Source organism: Triturus cristatus, chromosome 4_1 (assembly GCF_964204655.1).
Source record: "Triturus cristatus chromosome 4_1, aTriCri1.1, whole genome shotgun sequence".
NCBI lineage: Eukaryota > Metazoa > Chordata > Amphibia > Caudata > Salamandridae > Triturus > Triturus cristatus.
Genome location: NC_140585.1, coordinates 72,041,129 through 72,062,420, shown reverse-complemented (window position 1 = coordinate 72,062,420; position 21,292 = coordinate 72,041,129). Strand labels below are relative to the sequence as shown.

The 21,292-nt window shown below is 48.4% G+C and overlaps 1 protein-coding gene across 1 annotated transcript in view; it reads right to left on the bottom strand.

The window, feature by feature from the left end:
• Positions 1-21,292, bottom strand: part of ANKRD13D (ankyrin repeat domain 13D) — a 214,138-nt gene that overhangs the window by 74,436 nt on the left and 118,410 nt on the right. Inside the window, exon 8 of the mRNA XM_085651622.1 lies at positions 12,059-12,140. Within this exon, the coding sequence (XP_085507748.1) occupies positions 12,059-12,140 (82 nt within the window). The remainder of the gene's footprint in view (positions 1-12,058; positions 12,141-21,292) is intronic.

Below are 21,292 nucleotides of genomic sequence, written 5' to 3'. Positions count from 1 at the left end.
TTCTTGAATAAAATTGCTTTTGATACAATGATCCAGAGATTTTAACTCACTTGACATGGACCTTCTCACACCTCTTGAACCTTCATGTCTGGACGCTACTGTCTAACCAGATGGTCTTCCTCCGGGTGGAGGTCAGCATACACACAAAAAAAGACCCAATGATGATGCTGTACTATTACACATAAGCGGTAACCCAGTTCATGCCGCTGCCATACCTGTGTATAGTTATGAGGGTTCTTTTATGAAGGAACCAAGAACGTAAAAGACCCTGGATATACAGGACAAGTGGTCCACTCCCCATTGATTTTTTTGCATAAGTGATAAGGAAGCCGACTGGACCACAGCTTCTTTTTCCCTCCCCATTGATTACTTGTATCTAAGCAGCGCACAGCTGCGGGAACCCTCACAACCAGATTGACCTCCGCAATAACGGCTGAGTCTCTGGTACCCTTTTGACTACGAATCTGTATTTTGAAAACAAAGAAGTGAACTACTAACCTTGATGTTTTGGTGATGATGGCGGAAAACCAAGGTTTGAGCTACTCTGAAGAGGAGGTTAATGCTATTCTTAGCGAGTCATCCTTATTACAGGATAAGGATTTAACACAAACACTAACGCAGACTAATGATTGGGATGATTTGACTGAAATGAAGAAGGATCAGGTACGGACTGCCATACATGGTATCATCATGAAGGAATATCTGCGAGCAAACGCAGCTCCCAAAGGATTATGGATACACAATGCCCCCCGCATTTTCCTGAAAGACATCATCTTCAGGAAGGATTGGTCTTCCATCTCATGGAAGTGCACCAGAGATTATCTGGTGCTCATCATAAAAACAGCCACAAGATTGGTAGAAGCACTTTCTATCAGAATCCAAACCAGCGAGGCCAAACTTAAAACGACAGTCCAGATCTCAGTTTATAAAAAGAGACTGGAAGAGATTAACAGGGAAATGAATGAAAGTAGAGAGTATATCACCCAAAACAAAATACAAAAATTGAGCAAAGATCTAAAAAAATTCTCTATTGAGAAAATGCATCCCTACGCCAGGGAAGACTACATCATACCAGATCAGAATGAAGATGATTCCACAGGAGAAACATCCAGTAATAACTCCGACTGGAGCAGTGATGATGGCTCCTACCCGAGACGAGGAAGAGGACAATACAGACGTAATCAGCGACGAAGAGGCAACAATTGGTCTACACCACGCTTTTTTGACCAATCACAACAACTATTCCAACCTTTCATACCAAATTTTCAAGGATGGATGAACCCATACCTACCAGGACCACACATGATGGGCCCCATGATGAATACACAACGCCCCCCTTTTTTAGGGAGAGGCCAGTTCAATCCACGAGGCAGAAGGAAAGGAGTAACCTGGAACGAACAGGAACGGCAAGTACATACCCGGAGTATGTCCAAAGACCAACCAGGCCCCAGCAATGCGAGTCACTGGTGACCAACCTAACAGACACGATACTCACGGAAGATCAGGAGAAGGTACTAAATAAAGGACTAGGTTTTGTCCCCACCCCAACCCTAGACATCTTCAAATTGAAATGCGAACTATCGGAATTCTGTAGAAAAATCAAACTTAAAGCCTTCTTTATGAACAAAGAGAATGAAAACCCGACAAGTGACACCAACCTGAGACCCAAGTCGACCTTCTGTCCACCATATCATTTAGTCCCAGTGGAAGTACAAGCATTCGAGAAAGCGATTCTCAGAGAAGTAGATAACATTAAACCTTCCAACAAAACATTCAACAACATCACGAGACGCGAGAAACAAGCTATGGAAGAACTGAGCAAGAATGAAAATGTGATTGTCAAACCAGCTGACAAAGGAGGTGGCATCGTCCTTCTTGACAAACAAGGATATGACAAACAATGTCTAGAATTACTGTCCGACCAGAAATTCTACGAGAAGATCATCGATGACCCCACGAAAAGATTACAAAGGACCATAAACTCAATGCTAGAAGAAGCACTAACTAACCACTGGATTTCTAAACATGAGGCAGACTTCCTCAATACCAAATCCCCCAGAGTATCATACTTCTACTCTTTACCTAAGACTCATAAGAACAGAGTCCCCCCACCAGGACGACCCATCGTCTCTGGGATTGGCTCTGTACTGGAACCTCTATCCCAGTTCGCTGATCAGTTCCTCAAACCATTAGTACAACGTACACCCACTTACCTTAAAGATACAAGAGACCTCCTGAACCAACTGGAAAAGCAGGTCTATAACGAGAACACCATGTACTTAGTGGGGTTGGACGTGGAGAGTCTGTACACCAGTCTCCCACAACAGAAAACACTAGACACCTTGGAAAACATTCTTTTTTCTGAACCTTGGATCCATTCTACACCAAGACATTTCGTGTTAGAATGTTGCAAACTAGCCCTGACAGAAAATTATTTTGAGTACAATGGAACACTTTACAGACAACGCCACGGTACATCTATGGGGAGCACATTCGCTCCTAGTGTGGCGGGTCTGTATGTCAGCAATTTCGAAGAACATCACATAAGGAACCCCACCAATCCCTACTTCACACAGATAAAATTCTGGAAGCGTTACATAGATGACGTGATCATGATTTGGGAAGACAATGCAGAGACATTACTAGAATTCATAGGATGGATCAACTCTAGAGATGAATGCCTTAAATTCACTCACACATCGGATAAACGACAACTTGACTTCCTTGATGTCACGATTTATTCAGAGAACAACATCCTCCAAACAAAAACGTACCATAAACCCACGGCGAAAAACAGTTTACTATCCTACCAGAGCTTCCACCCACGCCCTCTGAGAGATAACTTACCATTCAGTCAATTCCTCAGACTAAAAAGAAACTGCAGCGATCTTGAAACTTACAAAACTCAAGCGAAAGATCTAAGGGAGAAACTTGTCAAAAGACATTACCCGATGAAAATAATCAACAAGTGCCAGAAAAGAGCACGTCATCAACCGAGAGAGAACCTCCTACAAGTTTCCACACGAACAGAACCTGAGAATCTCTTGACATGTGTTACGACTTATAACACGATATCCAACACAGTAAAAAAGATTGTCAACAGAAATTGGAGGATCCTTACCTCTGACTCTTTACAATGGCCTAAACCAAGGTTTGCTAATAAAAGAACGAGAAACCTCAAGGATTTCCTAGTACATACCAGACCAGCGCCATATACCAAAAAGGAAACTATCACAGCAGCATGGAATCTTGAACCAATCACAGGACACTATCCCTGCGGCACATGCTCAGTATGCAATACGACAAAGGTTACCAAAACCATACAACTTCTCCCCAACTTTTCTTGGGCATTACGTCAACACACCAATTGCAATACTACACATGTGATTTACATGATAACCTGCCCTTGTAACCTCAGGTACATAGGCATGACCTGCCGCAAAATAAAACAAAGAATCACGGAACACAAAAGCAATGTGAACTGCAAAAGGTTAACCACTAAAATGAGCCGGCACTACGTAGAGAATAATCACAATGCCAATGACCTAAAATGGGTAGTTTTGGAGAGTCTGAAATCCGTTAATCATACTGCTGAACGCACTTTGTTTGAGAAAGAACAACGCTGGATTCACCGTCCGGGCACGGATCACCAGGGCCTTAATGATGATATTCCTTGGCACACACTGGCATAATCTGTACCCTTTGAGCCCTTTTTTGAAGATCAGACAATTCCTGCAGCGCTCTTTTTATGACATTTTTCATCAATAACCCCCCCTTTTTTTGATATTTAGAGACCAATCAATAACTGTAAATAACCCCCCCCCCCCTTGTTGTTCTGTCCTTTACCAGAATTTATACCAGCCTGCAGCAACAAATCATGGGCATACATTTATCTGCACACTTCACAGACAATGACCCAAAAAAGCATACACCGATCGCGAGTTTGCCAACCATTGTGAATGCCAACCACCGCTAAGAGAATGTACATAAGGAAACAAGTCTCTCTTCTATCCTAATCCTCCTTCTGATCGCGAGATTGCCAATCACCATGAATGCCAACCACAACCAAGAGAATACACATAAAAAACCAGTCTCTCTTCCATCTTCATTCTCCTACCGGTACATAACGGCAAGACGCCACCAGCACATCCAATCGGAGGCGCAGCGGGCAGAGGCAGAACAAGTCATCGAACGAGGAGACACCGGTAAGCGCTAATGGCGGACACGACCAGAACGCCGAGACACACCAAGTAAGATGTTTCTAACCATCCCCCTTTTCTTATGCCTCCCTCCGAACCTTAGAAATACGGTTCTCTCACGCCCCCGGGCACCTCCAGAATACGGAACTGTCTATACTTGAGGTAAATAATTGTATGATAACCATTAACGGTATATGTTTGATTCACTTTGCCAGTATCTCCATCTCCCTTTCGGTAATCACTACAATAGGCGTTACTCTGTTTTTAGATATTGTCGAAATCCACATTAATGCCTGTCCTCCTGAGACACACATTGCCGACGATTTTCACTAATGACTTTAAGCTTATATCATAAATCTCTTGTATTCAACCTTTTTTGAGATATACTCGCCATTACGAATCAACCACAAATTCAACTAACAATCAATGATATATTTCTTCACCAATATTATTCGAACAACCAGCCGTTTGCATTTAAAAGCACTCGCGCCGAGACCTATCACAATCACAATCTTTTCCTCTTCACCTAGCCGCCCCATTTTTTCGCTTGATATTCACCAAAATAGTCCAATTTATTTTAACCATCACTTCTTTTTAAATTAAGGTAGTAGCTCCAAATTAAGTCATGGGACAGAATTTCATGATTATTTGCTCCCTCGAAAAACCACTGTTTTCTCTCTTCTAATTAGGTACAGATAAACGAACTGACCTCTCTAATTACATTAGTGGGTGATTCCCACTAGATAAGGAGCCATAATGCGCCCTCCTTGCATTGGTCCTGATGAAAGCCTATAGATTACGACAGTAGGCTGAAACATGTCGACCTTTGACCTTTTATCTTTTATCTTTTTAGTACGGTAGACCAGTAACTCGGTCTTCCTCCGCACTTGAATTTTTCTTTTACTTTTCTCTGATCAAGATCTCCAGAATAAAATTGCTTTTGATACAATGATCCAGAGATTTTAACTCACTTGACATGGACCTTCTCACACCTCTTGAACCTTCATGTCTGGACGCTACTGTCTAACCAGATGGTCTTCCTCCGGGTGGAGGTCAGCATACACACAAAAAAAGACCCAATGATGATGCTGTACTATTACACATAAGCGGTAACCCAGTTCATGCCGCTGCTGATTACCTGTGTATAGTTATGAGGGTTCTTTTATGAAGGAACCAAGAACGTAAAAGACCCTGGATATACAGGACAAGTGGTCCACTCCCCATTGATTTTTTTGTTCTTGTGTTTGCGCCATTGACCTAATAGATTGCTGTAAATCGTTTACATCTATTACTCTGCATACCTGTAATTGCTGCTTGAAAATTGGCTGGCACCTGGTCCTTCTGCCTCGTTTCATTATAAAACGAAAACCTTTTTCTCCTGGTGCCCTACCTACGCTGTTCACAGTATTAGCATCACAATTCTGCTCCCCGATGTGCTGCCTGTGTTTACACTTGCCTGTTTTTGCTCTGATTGCTTAGCGGCCGGCCCCGGGGGGTTGTAGGCCCATACTTGTTCTCTATTGAACTGTCAATAAAGGTTTTCAAAAAAAAAAAAAAAAAAAAAAAGACTGCAAAAACCCTACACCGAAGGAGACTACTGCACCTGTCACTCCAAGCCCAAGTTGAGGTGGGCCAATGGTGTTAGCGTGGTCACCCAGCCCTCCAGAGACCGAGGCCACCGTGGTTTCATCTCTCATGGACTCCCCGACACCGCCTGCAGCCTCTGCAAGCAGGCCCCCTCCAGGCTGCTCCTAGTAAGGAAAACCTGACACCTAAAGACAACTGCACCCGTCACCCATGGGCCGTGGAGGACTAGAACCAAAGGTGTCCCCACGTCCAAACATCATGAGGCCTGAGCCCCTTTGTTGGTTCAGCCCAACTGACGCCCAACCCCCTGCCCCTCGCCCCCAGTCAAAGCCTGGTCCCGTAAGTCGCTGTACTGTATCTGAATGCCACACTAGTTCTTCCTCATATAGAATAACATTGCATATAGAATAACATTGCATCTTCTGAAACTTTCCCCTAAGTGTCGACTTTTTAAATACAAAAGTATTTCTTTGAAAAACATACTTACCTGAACAAATTGCTTCTGGTGCCTAAATATATCCTTGTTATTTTTATAAATTGGTGTGGATTTCTTTATTGAGTAATGGGTCTCATTTATTGACTATTGTGTGCATTTGCAGATGTCTAACACTCCTCGCTGTAAATCCTAAGGTTGCTCAATCATGGACACCGCCCCCCGCCCCTGGTCCCAAATACCCCATTAAGAATGTGGGAATGTGGTTGGATGGAGCCGTTACAATGGACCATCAAGCCAAAAAACTGGCTGGCATTTGCTTTGGTCTACTTAGAATGATCAGAAAGCTATCAGAACTGATCCCAGAGCATTGAAGAAAAACTGCGATTCAAGTCCCGATAGTTTCTCGTTTGGATTAGGGTAACTCTTTATGTGGGCTCACCAAAATATGTTCTAAAAAGACCAGTCCAGCACTCGCCAGCGATGGGGAAGCCCTCGGGTAGCTATGCACTCTAAAAATCCTAAACATAAACCACATTACCCCCAGAAGAGCACCTTGGAATTGCTAGAGTAAGCCCCTGTCCACTTGTAAGGGAATACCTGGACTCTGCACGCTATACCTCTTTTTGTGTATCATATAAAGAGCCAGCTTCCTACACTGACCCAATCTTGGATGTCAACTAACTGAAGCTGAACCCCATAGACTGAATTCCTCCTGTTTGCCAACAGCATCAATAACCCCAGATTCAAGACTGGATCTCCAACGTAAACCCACTTTTGACAGACCACGCACATTCTCTGGGATTCACCCTAGACACACACTTCTCTTTCAAGGAAAGCATCACTGAAAAGACCAAGGCAGCTTGGTTCTAACTTCCCTTTTGTTTTTAACAACAAATGTTATTGATTTTCAGAGGTACCAAAGCAGCAAAACCAACAAGCATTATACACGATAGAGGCATATCGTAGAAACTTTCGGCACCCTATAACACCTCCCGAGGTCTGCGGAACATCAGACCAAAACCCCCACCCCCAACCCCGCACCATACACCCTGCCATCAGAAAGTCACATTACATAGTCATGCTCCGCGCACACGCGCCACCCCGTTGCATTAGACAGGTGAGTTGCTCACTAAAAGTCTATCCACCGGGTCCCTGGAGACCGGGGGCTCCAAGAGAGATAGGTCTATGCCTCTATACGTGGCCCAGCCCGCCCAAATTTTCACATGGTTTTTGCAGACATCCCCGTGCCTGAAACACCGCCACTTCAGATGACAGGCATCTATCCATCGCTTTCTTCCAGTTACCTATACTTGGTGGGGACTCCGCCTTCCAGTGTTGTGCAATGTCCCGCTTCGCTAGTGTGAGACCCAAAAACAGCAGGTGCCTTTTGTATATGTTACCCCAATGTCCTCAGTGCCATGGAGAAGAATCAGTCGCGGATCAGCAGGGATGTCCCACCCAAGGACCCGCCCCAGGCAAGACCTAATGCCAGTCCAGAAATGGTGCAACGCGCCACATCTCCAGACTGTGTGCAAACACGACCCCGCCTCTGAGCCACAGCAGAGACACATGGGAGAATGGATAGCCCCCATCCTAAAGAGGAGTAAGCGAGTGGAATAGGCCCTGTGGAGGTACTTAAATTGAATCAACCGGTACCGGGTGGAAACAGCGGAGTACCGAGGGCTGGCCAAAGCATCGGCCCAGTCATCATCGGTCAATGTGGGTACATCCGCCTCCCACGACGCCCGAGTCTTATGGATAGTGGTAGTTGAGTGAGTAGTGATTGTTTGATATACTTGCCTAATTTTGTGGGCCCCCATAAGCAGGCTGCCCTCAAGCGGGTGAAACTCAGGGAGAGTTGTGAGATTCCCCGAGGAGGGGAGACACGGCGTGACAAAGCTGCAAATATCTATGAAATTGTGTTTAGTGAAGCTGGAAGTAGTCTTGTAGCTTCTGGAACGATTGGAGCGTAGACCCCTGCATTATGTCCCCCAACGTGGAGATACCCGTGTCATCTCACTGTCGGAACCCCACCAGGGACGAGACCTGCCAGAGATGGGAACCCTGCCAAAGAGGAATCGCGCCCATCAGCTTACCCCACGAACCCATCTGGCTAACCACACACCTCCATATCTGGATGACATTACAGCAGGCCAGGGGGAGCCCCAACAAAGGCGAGGAACTATAGAGGAGGTGGAGAGGCGTGGTTACTGCCATGAAAAGTCTCTCCACTGCATATGCCGGATTTGCCTGAGAGCAATACCACCAATCGTTAATCACAAGCAGGTGTGACGCCCAATAATATGCCCAGACGTCCGCCGCTGCAATCCCCCCACAATACGTGGATTGCACACGTCGCGAGTGCCACCCGGAGCGCACCCCCCACAGAGGAACGTGTTCAGAAGAGCGTTGATTTGGCGGAACCAAGATGAGGGAATAGGGAAAGGGTAGTTATGCAGTCGGTATAGCAAACGCGACAGAGACACCATTTTAAAAATGGCAGATGTGCCATATAACTAAAGAGGCAGTTGCGACCACACCGTTGTCTTGTACCACCGAGAGCAGTGGCGCGGTGTTATGCCACCACGCCACTGTCGGGCACCGCGCAATAAACACCCCCAGATATCAAAAGCCCTCATCAACGACAATCAACTGCGAGGCCCAGGCTTGAGCCCGCTGATCACCGGTGATAGGGATCAAAATAGACTTAGAGGGCTTAGTGTATAGCCCCAAGGTCTCCCCAAAGATCCGCAGAATCTGGAGCACTCTGGGCCCAGAGACCCAGGGATCTGACATCAAGAACAGGGCATCGTCGGCATATAGCGCAATCTTGTCGGTGTGCTCTGGCGACCAAACTAGACCCCAAAGAACAGAGTCTATGCAAACCCACGTCGCAGGGGCCCGATGGCCAACGCGAACAGGAGCGGGGAGTGGGCACCCCTATGAATGGGAAAGGGGGCAGAATAATGGCCGGCCACTCGAACCGATGTGGTGGTGAGGCCTGTATATAACAATTGAACATACGCCCTGAAGCGGGGGCCCAAGTTTACTGCCTCCAAGAGCTTGAAGAGGTACCTCCAACTCAAAGAGTCGAACGCCTTGTCGATATCAGCAAGCAAGACAGCCGTGGGGCGCTCCAAATGGTGGGCCTCCGCCACGGCATTGTGGGCCTGTCTAATGTTGTGTCTCGTGGACCGGTGGGGCATGAAGCCCGCGTGATCCAGATGCACCAGGTCTTGTATGCACGAACAGAGTCAGTCGGCCAGGACCTAACCCAGCAGCTTAGGCTCAAAATTCAAAAGAGAAATGGGGCGGTACGAGCCCGGCTCCTCCGGTGGACGAACCAGCTTAAGAAAGACAACTATCTCCGCGTGCCTCCAGTCCGGGGGCATTACGCGCCTCTCCGAGGCATCACGGAGGGCGTCTAATAAGTGGGGTCCCAACGTCTCCAAGTGGGGCCGTAGGAAGTCACATGGGAACCCGTTGGGGCCGGGCGCGCGTCCTGACTGTATATTGGATAGAGCGGCCCGCAGCTCGTCCAAGGTGATGGGCTCCTCCAAGGCGGCTCGTTGCTGGTCCGAAAGGCGGCAGGGAGGGATATCCACAAGAAAGGAGTCAATAAGAGGTTCAGCTATAACCTCCCGTTCCTCATACAACTTAGCGTAAAAATATGCAAAGGCCTGTACAACCACCTCAGGGGAAGTGCACACGATCCCCGCAGAGGACCGCAGAAGAGGAACCTGCGTCGGGCCGCCCTAGCCTGACAGAGCCTATGCAGCATCTGGCTAGACTTGTCGCCCCATTGGTAAATCCTATGCTGGGTAGCCAGCTAGGCTTCTCTGGCAGCGCCTGTGTGGGTTTGGTGGAGCTGCTGTTGGACATGCAGGAGGTTCAGTCGAGCAACAGGGTCTGAGCCCTCCACCACCAGAGACTGGAGCTCCACTTGTCTATTTTCCAGGTCAGTCACTTGGGCCAAGCGTCGCTTCTTCTCCCCGGTGCGGCAAGTGATATCAGCCCCACGAATCGTGGGTTTAAACACCTCCCATAGAGTAACTGAGGACTGGCAGGAGCCAACGTTAAAACGGAGATATTCAGTAATTGCCGAGCTCACCATCTCCGGGTACTCCGTGTCGCGGAGCAGCCAGGGAGATATACGCCATCTATACGGGTCCCTGTTAGACAGCAGGCACAACTTGAGTTGAATCGATGAATGGTCTGAGAGACCTCGGGGCAATATCGTGGAATGTGACACCCTATGCAAATAACTATGTGGGATAAACCAATACTCAAGTCGGGAAAGAGTGGGATGGACGGATGATGCGCAGGAGAACCCTGCTTCAGAGGGATGAAATCTAACTTCCCTTTTGAATAAAGTGAAGCCATTTCTCCTTGAAGACAACTTTAGAATAAACGTACAAGACATCTCCCATCTGGATGGAGGCAACTTCCTATTCAGCAGTCTAGCCAGATACGCTCCTACCACCACAGAAAAGTTTACTAAACGCAGAGTCAACTCCTGAAGCACACAGAGTCCTTGATTAACCTGGCTGCTTCTCCAATCGGCTTCGCAAGCAGGGAGATCTCCAACAGTGTTAAAGTTGTATTGTGTAAACAATTTGTAGCTTGATGCTTCTGAGTTGCAATCAGCCAGTTCCTTGGAATATGTCCTTTGACTCAAATTTGTATCTCAGCATTTGCAAGGCTGGATTGTGAAGATGAACCTAATGAGCTGAATTGTTTCCACAGCCTGGTGGATGACTCAAACTGCAATGCATGAGCCTCTGAAAGTTCATGGGACCGCATGTGAGTCTACATGTGTTGCAGTGCAACCTTCATGTATCACAAGTATAATCTTGGTGAATAAGCCGCCCTGAATTATTTTTCACATGTTGTCAAAACATTCGTACATGCAGAATAGAAAGGAAGGCATTATTGGTTTCCCTGGTCTTGTTGGTTTGAGAAGCAACCTCTTATAATCCAGGTTCACAAAGGTGCATTGTGCACCACCAGTCCTGCGTTATAATTAGTGGTCAAGCCAATGGCTGATAAATGGAAATGGTTATGAGCCTGATCCATGGTGCTGTGAGTAAGCAATGGTAGCCCGAATGCATTATAGGTTTCTTTGATGGCAGTTAAGTCATTTTCACAGTTTGTCTGCTCCTTTAGCTGCTGATACAATGTTGAATTGGGGCAGTGGGGTTAACATGGCTGGAAGCATACTGGATGATGACCACAGTGCAGGACTGAGTTTGCATTCAGGCCAACCGAGGAAGACTCAAAGCAGGCGATGCGCGGGTGACTGTGGAAGGAGGCAGGCCTACAATGCAGGTTCGAGGAGGCGTCAGTTACCAGGCTGGGAAGACGTGTCAGGAGCATGTGCTCAACTAAACAGTGTTTGGCCAGGATGAACGAGAGAATGCTGACACCAGAGGCCAGGGAGTGCAACTTGGGTGGGTTGCACATGCAGAGAGGAAACATATCCACAAGTCACCTATTTATTGCGCTGCAGAGTTTGAAGAAAAGCAGAGGCAAGCTGCATGGATCACATGATACAATAGGAACTGTATAAAGGCTGTTAAGGTTTCCTCAGCATAAGTTGCTTGCAAGAGGCGATTTATTCGTGAATGGCAGTGATGAAAGCAACACTAAAATGACATGCCACAAAGATCCCCAGCCAAACAAAGAAAAAACATTCAGTCACTTTGGACATCTCAGGAATTGTTGCCATTGAACTGTAATTATGCCTCTCATTCCTGCTCAATGTTCTGAGGATCTGCACTAAGATGTCCGAACCACATGGAGTGTGATATAGTCTTCCTCACTCAATTACGCCTACCTTTGTTTTTAGACTTGTCCTGATCCGAAAGGTGCTCCATCCGGGTCTTAGTGACCAGTTCCACATTACTGGCGCTGTAAACCTAAAAGGCAACAGACAAAAAAAATAAAGAAGACTGGATGAGGCAGCTCTAAATACCCATCTGAAGAAGATGAGGTTGCATAGCACACTTGGTTTATCTGCCTAGCCATTTTGGGGTCTGTCTCACAGGTTAGAAAAAAACCTACCTGCGAAAGCCATCTTTGTTTCTTTTTGGGAGAAAGGAGCAAAGAACATAGGAAAATAACCCACTTCAAATTGCAGTGGAAAAAAAATATTGTCCACAAACATTTACAGTCATATGGCACTGGGCACTCTTTACCTATGGTGTGCAGAGAATCAAGACAGAAAATTGGAGGTCAGCTGGCCGAACCTTAATACCTGGACTCAAATGTGTGTCCAAGTGTGTGGGAAATGCCACCAGCTTCTTACAAAGTGGCAGTGTCTGCAGAAGATAAAAACATGTTCAAGAAGATAATTTGCAAATTCCAGCAAAGGGGAATACACAAAATAGTGACGGTGCTGTGGCTTTCGGACCATTTGAAGGCTCTACCCTGGCAGCACAGGGACAGCGTGTGCATCTGATCACCGAAATGGTTTTAAAAGATGATTCTATATCTTTAGATGTTTTGAGGTGGTTTAACACTTTACACATTCCATTAAAAGCATTACAAATAGTTTATTTTTGTTCCTGAAATCTTTCCTATGTCCAATTAGTATCCAAAGAGTCTGTGTATCTCAATCCATTGGTATTTGTACAACATGACTTACCACCCCGGGGCATATTCAGGATCTGAGGTATGGGGAGCTTTAGTCGAACAGACAGGTCTTGAGTTCCTGAGGTCAGTGAGTGAAGGGGAGGTTCGGCCTCACCTCTGGTCTGTCCCTTAACTGGACTGAATATACTGTGCATGGTTACAGGAGAGGAATTATGGAAGAAAACAAGAGTGGCAACTGTCTGATTGGCACAAGATTTCATGAGGTCAAAAAGTATCTGGTCTCGTTGGATGTCTCGAACAGAGGGCCTGTGGCCTAGCAATTTGGGACAGACTGCTGTTTTTGCTCTTGTGTAAAACACAGGTGAGATCAACTATTAGGGAAATGCTATTAATCCACGGTATTACGAGTGAATTGTAGGAAGCTAGCTCTTTATGTGATATATCAATAAGTTGATATACCGTGTAAAGAGTCCAGGGGTTCCCTTATGAGAGGACAGGGGCTTGCTATGCAATCCCAAAGTGCTCTATTAGGGGGTAGTGTGGTTGAGCAGCCTTAGGATTAACTTGAGAAGGAGATTCACACCAACTTATAAAAACAGCAGGTATCTTTATATATGTTTAGGCATCAAAGAATAATCGTTCAGGTAAGTATGTTTTTAAATATAAATTCTTTTCACTTTAAAAAGAGGACCCTTAATGAAATTTCTGAGTTCTGTAATGTTATACTATGGTTAGAAGAACAAGTTCTGCAAACAGTACAGTACATTGACTTGCAGGGCCAATCTCCAGGAGTTAAGGTGAGTGGTGGGTAAGGTCCAAGGCAGCACCAACAGTACACCACCAGCAGCATGAGGGTGGCGGTGGGTAGGGTGCATGTCCGCATCGGGAGCCCAATGTTTTTCAATGGGGCTTAGTCACTGTGAAAACAGGCTGCAGGGTCTGGTTACGAAGCCAGTCGGGCTGAACCAGCAAGTGGGTTCAGGCCTTGCGTTGCTCAGGGATGGGGGTGGGACAGGACATCCTTGGTCCTCTTCTCCAAGCCCCAGGGGCGATGTATGCAGGGGTGTCCTTAGGTGTCGGGTCTTTCCTTACCAGAGCTGACGCGGTTGAGCGGGCCTGCGTGCAGAGGCTGCAGGCGACGGAGTCCAGGAGGGGTGAAACCATGATAGACTCTAGCTCTGGAGGGCTGGCGAACCTGGTTGGCACCAGTGGCCCACTTCAACTCTGGGCAGAGGCTTCGGGTGCAGTAGTGGCTTCGGGAGTCAGTTTTGGCAGTTCGAGGCCTCAGACTTCTCTTTTGGAGATTCTTTTCAAAGGCATGCAGTCCTTACACGTTTCTGGAGTCAAAGCTGCAGGACGAGTAGACTTTGGCACCGTTTTCGCCAAGGGATACAGACCAGCCTGCAGGATTGGCACCAGGTCAGCTGTTTCTCCTCTCTTCACTGCTTTTGCGGCTCTTGGGTGTCCTCTCTCTTCTTAGGTCGTCAGGATCTGCTTCACTGGTGCCTGGGACCCCCCTAAATTCTTAATTTAGGGGCATTAGGAGAGTGTAGGGTAGTTGCCAATAGGCTTGTGACCCTTGCAGTCACTACGTCCCTTGTATGTACACTTCCTGTGGGAAGTGGGCATAACCCTGCCCCAGTATTCCTAAGTAGGTCATCACAAAGATGGCTATTTCTGAAAAATCGTGTCCACCTCACAGTAGCCCACCTTAGGAGTGGTACTATCCTGGAGGTGGCACACTTACCGGCCTAGCACATTTTGCCACCTGTCCTGGTGCCAAGGGGGCTACGGCCTAGGGGGGTGGCTTCCTCTCCTTTGAGGGTAGCTAGATTTGAAATCCAAAAGCATCAGCTTCTTTGAAGCTCGCGTGCCCAAGGAGGCAAATCAGCAGGTCATCTTGAGGGAGGGCGTGTTAAACCCTCTTCGCACTCAGGGATTAGTTCTGGGTCGCCTGAGAGCAAAGACTCTCACCCAAGGAGGTCAGAACAGCATCTAGGGTAGCAGGCTGGCAGAAATCACTCAGCAAGAACACTAGAGGCTGGTAGGTGCCCTTTGGGTGCACGTATTACTAAATCCAACCTTGACATCAGTGTGGGGTTACCAATACAAGATGTTTGATACCAAACATCTCTATTTTCAGTGAAGTCCTCTTGTAGCTGGGAAACTCGTTTTCACCAGTGTCCAGCACATGTTTTAAGATGGCTTACCTGTCCATTTGCACTTGCAGTAATAGGACTGAGCAGCACAGGGGCATATCTGCTCATGCAGGTGGGCCCTCACATGTAATAGTCAGCACCCTTCCTTAGGGCTGTTAGGCCTGCTGTAGGGATGACTTACAATTATGACATGCAGTGGTAGGGGACGTGGCACAAAGGGATGTGCGACATGTTGTGTTTTTACTTTTGTCTGCACCAAGACACGCAGTCTTCAATGGCAGTCCTGCATGTGCTTGGTGAGGAGTCCCTTAGGGTGGCACAAGTCGTGCTGCAGCCCTTAGGGGCGCTCTAGTACCTCAGGCATTTTGCTATAGCCCAACTGTATAAACAGGTTTTCACCACAACATGACCAAAAACCACAAAATATACATTGTAAATGTTTTGTTTGTAAAACATTGTGTGTGCATTTTAGATACGGTTTTTCCTTGAACAAGGAACCTGATCCATAAATAATTTTTGGGGAAATGATGTGAACACATTTTGTAGTTTTACGCTGCATTCACCATCAGAAAAAGAGCAACCTTGATTTTTACCCACCAACAGGGTTATTATTACTCACTATTGAAAAATGTGGAAACTGTAATTGCAGTATTAATTATTATGTAAACATCAAAATAAAAGAAGGAATATGCTACTTACCAGTATGCATCTGTTCTTGGCATGTAGAGCTGCAGATCTATACACTGTGCATAGATCGCCATCTGGTGTTGGGCCCGGATGTTTGCAGTTTGTTTTTCCTCTTGGAAAGTCTTTGGGAGTCTTTTGATAAAAAATGAATATGCTACTTACCAGTATGCATCTGTTCTTGGCATGTAGGGCTGCTGACATTCATATCTGTGCATAGATCGCCGCCTAGTGTTGGGTCCGGATGTTTGCACGTTGTTGTCCTGGAAGAGTCTTCGAAGTATCCTTGGATAGGTGACTCCTCCCCTGGACTACAGTGCGCATGGGCATCCTCTCCATCCTCAGATTGTTTTTCGCCATTGTGGCAGTGATGGAGTAGATACAGAAAGTGATGACCATGCTTGCAATAATTCTGAGAGCTGCAGCTGCGACAGGCGCCGGGGAGGAGGGAGGGCGATATGAATGTCAGCAGCCCTACATGCCAAGAACAGATGCATACTGGTAAGTAGCATATTCAGTTCGAGGCATGTGGGCTGCTGAATTCATATCTGTGCATAGAATACATAGCAGTGCCCTCTATTGGCGGCGGCTACCCGTGCCAGCTGCAGCGGTCTGAAAAAGTGTTTTGAGAACAGCCTGTCCTACAGCTGCCTGCTGTTTTGACTGCACATCTACGCAATAGTGTTTTGTAAATGTGTGTGTAGTGGACCATGTGGCTGCTCTGCATATATCATGCAGGGGAATGTTTCCTAGGAAGGCCATGGAAGCCCCCAACTTGCGTGTTGAGTGGGCTCGTGGTGGAATAGTTAATGTGCGTTTTGCCTTTTGATAACAGATTTGAATACACTTAACTATCCATCTGGCTATCCCTGCTTTGGAGATGGCGTTACCTTTGTGGTGTGGGGCAAAGGCAACGAACAGTTGTTTTGTCTTCCTGAAGGGTTTAGTCCTGTCGATGTAGTACATGAGGGCCCTCCGTACATCTAGTGTATGTAATGCCCTCTCTGCAACAGTTTGTGGGTTTTGGAAGAAAACGGGCAGTTCAATAGTCTGGTTCATGTGGAACTGCGATATTACCTTGGGCATGAATTTGGGGTTGGTACGTAGTACGACCCTGTTGGCGTGAACCTGAATAAATGGCTCTTGAACGGTTAGTGCCTGGAGTTCACTAACTCTTCTTAGGGAAGTGATCGCTACCAGGAAGGCTACTTTCCAGGTAAGGAATTGAATCTCGCATGAGTGTAGAGGTTCAAAGGGTGGACCCATCAGGCGTGTGAGGACCAAGTTGAGGTTCCACATTGGAGCCGGTGGGTGACTAGGTGGAATGACTCGTTTGAGTCCTTCCAAGAATGCTTTGATGGCAGGCACTCTGAAGAGAGAGAGGTGCTGCCTGGTTTGCAGATAGGCTGATATTGCGGTCAAATGGACCCGTATAGAGGTGTACGCCAGATTGCATCGGTATAGGTGTAAGAGGTAACATATGATGTTGTGGATGGATGCGTCCAGCGGGTTAATGTCATTATTACCGCAATAAATGACGAACCGTTTCCATTTGGCTGCATAGCAAGCTCTTGTAGTGGGTCTCCTGGCCTCCTTGATGATGTCCATACAGTCAGGTGGCAGATTGAGATAGCCAAACTCTAGGACTTCAGGAGCCAGATCGCCAGGTTCAGCTGTTGCGGATCTGGGTGCTGAACCTCTCCATGGTTCTGCGTCAAATGCGCGGGTTTGATCCGCAGCCTTTGATGCGGTACCACGGAAAGTTCGAGGAAGGTGGTGTACCACGGCTGGCGTGCCCACGTGGGAGCAACTAGGACGAGTGTCAGGGAGTGTTGTCGGAGTTTGCGAGCCACCAGCGGTATCAACGGTGCTGGAGGAAAAGCGTACGCAAATTTGCCGGACCAGTTCATCCATATCGCATTGCCCTGCGACTGCGGGTGTGGGAATCTGGCGGCGAAGCTTTGGCATTTTGCGTTTTCGCTTGTCGCGAATAGGTCTATTTCTGGGTGACCCCACTGCTGGAAGTACGGTTGGAGTACCGATGGGTGTAACTCCCACTCGTGCATCTGGTGGCTGTGTCTGCTGAGCAGATCCGCCATCTGGTTGTCCTTGCCGGGGAGGTGTTCCGCCATGAGGAACATGTTCCTCTGAATGGCCCACTTCCACATGCTCTGAGCCAGATGAGACAACTGTGGAGAGTGTGTCCCTCCCTGCTTCTGTATGTAGTACATTGCGGTCATGTTGTCCGTCCGGATCAACACGACCTTGTTGCACAGATGTACTTTGAAAGCCTTCATGGCCAGGAAGATTGCCATCAGTTCCAGAAGGTTGATGTGCATCTTCTTCTGTTGTGTCGTCCATAGTCCCTGCACTGTGTAGTGGAGTACATGAGCTCCCCATCCCTGGAGAGACGCGTCCGCTGTCAGTACTATTTGTGGAACAGGCTCTTGGAACGGTCGGCCCTTGCAAAGGTTTTGTGGATTCCACCAATGCAGAGAGTTGTATGCCCGACCGCTCACCAACACTAGGTCTTTCAACTGTCCTTGAGCCTGATTCCACTGACGTGCTAGGCACTCCTGAAGTGGGCGCATATGTAATCTCGCGTGCGGGACTATGAAGATGCAGGAGGCCATCATGCCTATCAACTGCATAAACACTCGCGCTGGAAGCGAGTGGTTGGGTCTGAACTTGGAGATCAGCGCTTGTATGCCGTTGATCCTCACTAAACTTGGCTGAGCTGTGGCCGCCAGAGTGTCTATAGTCGCACCTAGGTACTGTTGTACGTGTGCGGGCTGGAGATGAGACTTTGGGTAATTTAGTGAGAATCCCAGACTGTGAAGAAGGTGAATGGTACGGGACACGTGGCTTGCACATTGCTGGGCCGATCTCGCTTGAACGAGCCAGTCGTCTAGGTAGGGGTAGACGTGTATGTGCTGTCTCCGTAAATGTGCCGCCACCGTAGCTAGGCACTTTGTGAAAACCCTGGGCGCTGTTGTCACGCCGAAGGGAAGGACTTTGAACTGATAGTGCTGCCCCTGAACAGTGAACCTGAGGTATTTTTTGTGTGAGGGGTGGATGGGTATGTGAAAATACGCATCCTTGAGGTCCAGTGATGCTAGGAAGTCTCCCTGCTGGAGAAGCGGAAGGACTTGCTGTAGAGTGAGCATGTGAAAGTGCTCCGAAAGAATGTACTGGTTCAGGGGTCTCAGGTCTAATATAGGCCTGAGCGACCCGTCCTTTTTTGGAATTAAGAAGTAGAGGGAGTAAACCCCCGTGCCCCGCTCGTGGACGGGTACAACCTCGATAGCGCCTTTTAGAAGCATACTTTCTACCTCTTGCTGTAAGAGCGTCAAGTGCTCTGAAGACATAGGACGGTTTCTTGGTGGTATTGTGGGTGGAGTGGAAGTTAACTCCAGACAGTAACCGTATTTTATAATATCTTTGACCCACCTGTCCGTGGTGATGGAGTTCCACGTGGACAGGAACCGTTGTAGCCTTCCCCCGACAGGTGTTATGTGGTCGGGAGGAAGGGAGAGGGCGTCACTGCTTGTTCTTAGGGGAGGACCTGGTGTTGCCGTAGCCACGTCCTCTGCCCTTGGTACTGGAGCCACGATAGCCACCTCGGGTGTTCTTATCGTAGGTGGTCTGCGTATTACCCTTGTTATATGTTTGTTGTGACCCCTGTCCTCTGCCTGCTCCCTTGTTTCCGGGGCGACGAAAGGAGCCGCTCCGAAAGGACTGAGTTTGTAGGGCGCCCATGGACTTTGCAGTGTCCGTGTCCTTTTTTATCTTCTCGAGGGTGGCGTCAACCTCAGGCCCGAACAAAAAGTCGGGGTTGACAGGCTGATTAAGGATATTGTTTTGTACCTCAGGCTTGAATCCTGAGATACGTAGCCAGGCGTGACGTCGTAGGATGACGCTAGTGTTGATGGCCCTGGCAGCCGTGTCAGCAGCGTCTAGTGCACATTTGATGGCAGCATTTGTGAGTAGCTGTCCCTCTCTGATAAGGATTTCTGCACCTTCTTTGTAGGGGTCAGGGAGGTGTTGAAGGAGTTGCTCCATTGTGTCATAGTGCGCCCTATCGTAGCGGGCGAGGAGCGCTTGAGTGTTAGCTATGCGCCATATGCTTGCAGCTTGTGCGGCAACTCGCTTGCCGGAGGTCTCCAGCACCTTGGACTCCTTGTCCGGGGGAGGAGCGTCACCCGTTGTCTGCGAGTGTGCCCTCTTGCGGGCATTCGCCACAACGATGGAGTCGAGTGGTAATTGTCCTCTGATGTAAGTAGGATCCCCAGGTGCTGATCTGTATTTCTTATCGATCCTGGGGTTTATCACTCGTGCCCTGGTGGGTTCCCTGAAAATGTCAGTGGCTGGCTTAAGGACCCCCTTCAACATTGGCAGAGTCTTTACATGTCTTTCTGAGGATGCAAAGGTGTCCATTAGAAAGTCATCTTCGATGATATCAGAGTGAAGCTGTACATCATGGTTGTTCGCCGCCCGTTCAATCAGAGCGTTGAACGCCGCAGTATCCTCTGTGGGTGACGTTTTTGCCCCATATAGTTGTGGGTCCTGTGCATCAAGAGGTGCACTGGGGTCTGCAGGGTCGCCCCAAGTTTGGTCAGGGTCCTGCTGGTCATCAGGGTCCGTGTCCACATGGTAGGGGACTTGTTCACCCATGTAGTCCTCCAATGCATCCGTGTCGGAGCGTGTGGGGGAGGCCCGGTGTGGATCCTGGTAGGGTGAATGAAAGGGTTCATACAGGAGAGGTTCTGTGTCCACAGGCAGCTTCCTCTTTAGCGGGATCCTGAAAGGTTCCAATGGCGGTTCCGAAGTTATCCTTCGGTCGTGGAGAATCATCCTGCCAGTGTCGGCGTCGATGACGCGTGACGGTGACGGCTCGACAGGCGTAACCGCAGTTTTGGTGGCCTGTGTCCTGAGTTGAAACGCCTTCGGGATTGTGGATGGAGGCAAGCCGAAGGTAATGCTGGTCGGCACCGACGAAACCGCTGGATCGATCGAACCCGACTGGTCCTGGAGGGCAGCCTTGGTTTTGCAGCCTGGCATTGCGCCAGGCCGTACTCGGGGCGCCTTAGAGGTCGTGGCCCCCGCCAGGGTCGTCGAGGCGGCTGCAGATATCTTCTGCGCCCGTGGTGCATCGAGCCGAGGTGCGGAGATCACCGTCGACGTCTTCGACACGTGAGGTTTCGGTGTCGTCGAGGGGGTGCTGCGAGGCGTAGCAGGCGGGACGGCCCTCGGTGTCGGTGGCGTCGACGCCGGTAACCGAGCAGGTTTTTCGGCGCCGATGGCCTTCTTCCGTTTGTCGACTCCCATGTCGCCCGTCTCGAGTTCGGCACCGAAGTCCCCCTTGGTGCGGTCGGTGCCGACACGGTGCGCCGGCGTCGAAGGTGTTGAAGGCCTCGATCCGACTAGCGCCACTTTCAGTTTCGGTTTCGTAGGAACCTGAGCAGCTTTCGGTTTCGGTTTCGTGGAAGGGAAACCAGCTGGCTTAAGCGGTAATGGCTGCCGCTGAACGTCCGAGGCCGGGCCCGAGGGCGGGGCCGAAGGACTGCGTGATAGGTCTCGGGTAAGGCCCGAAGGCGATCCCTCGACCGGAGCCATAGTCTGTGGCACTGGTG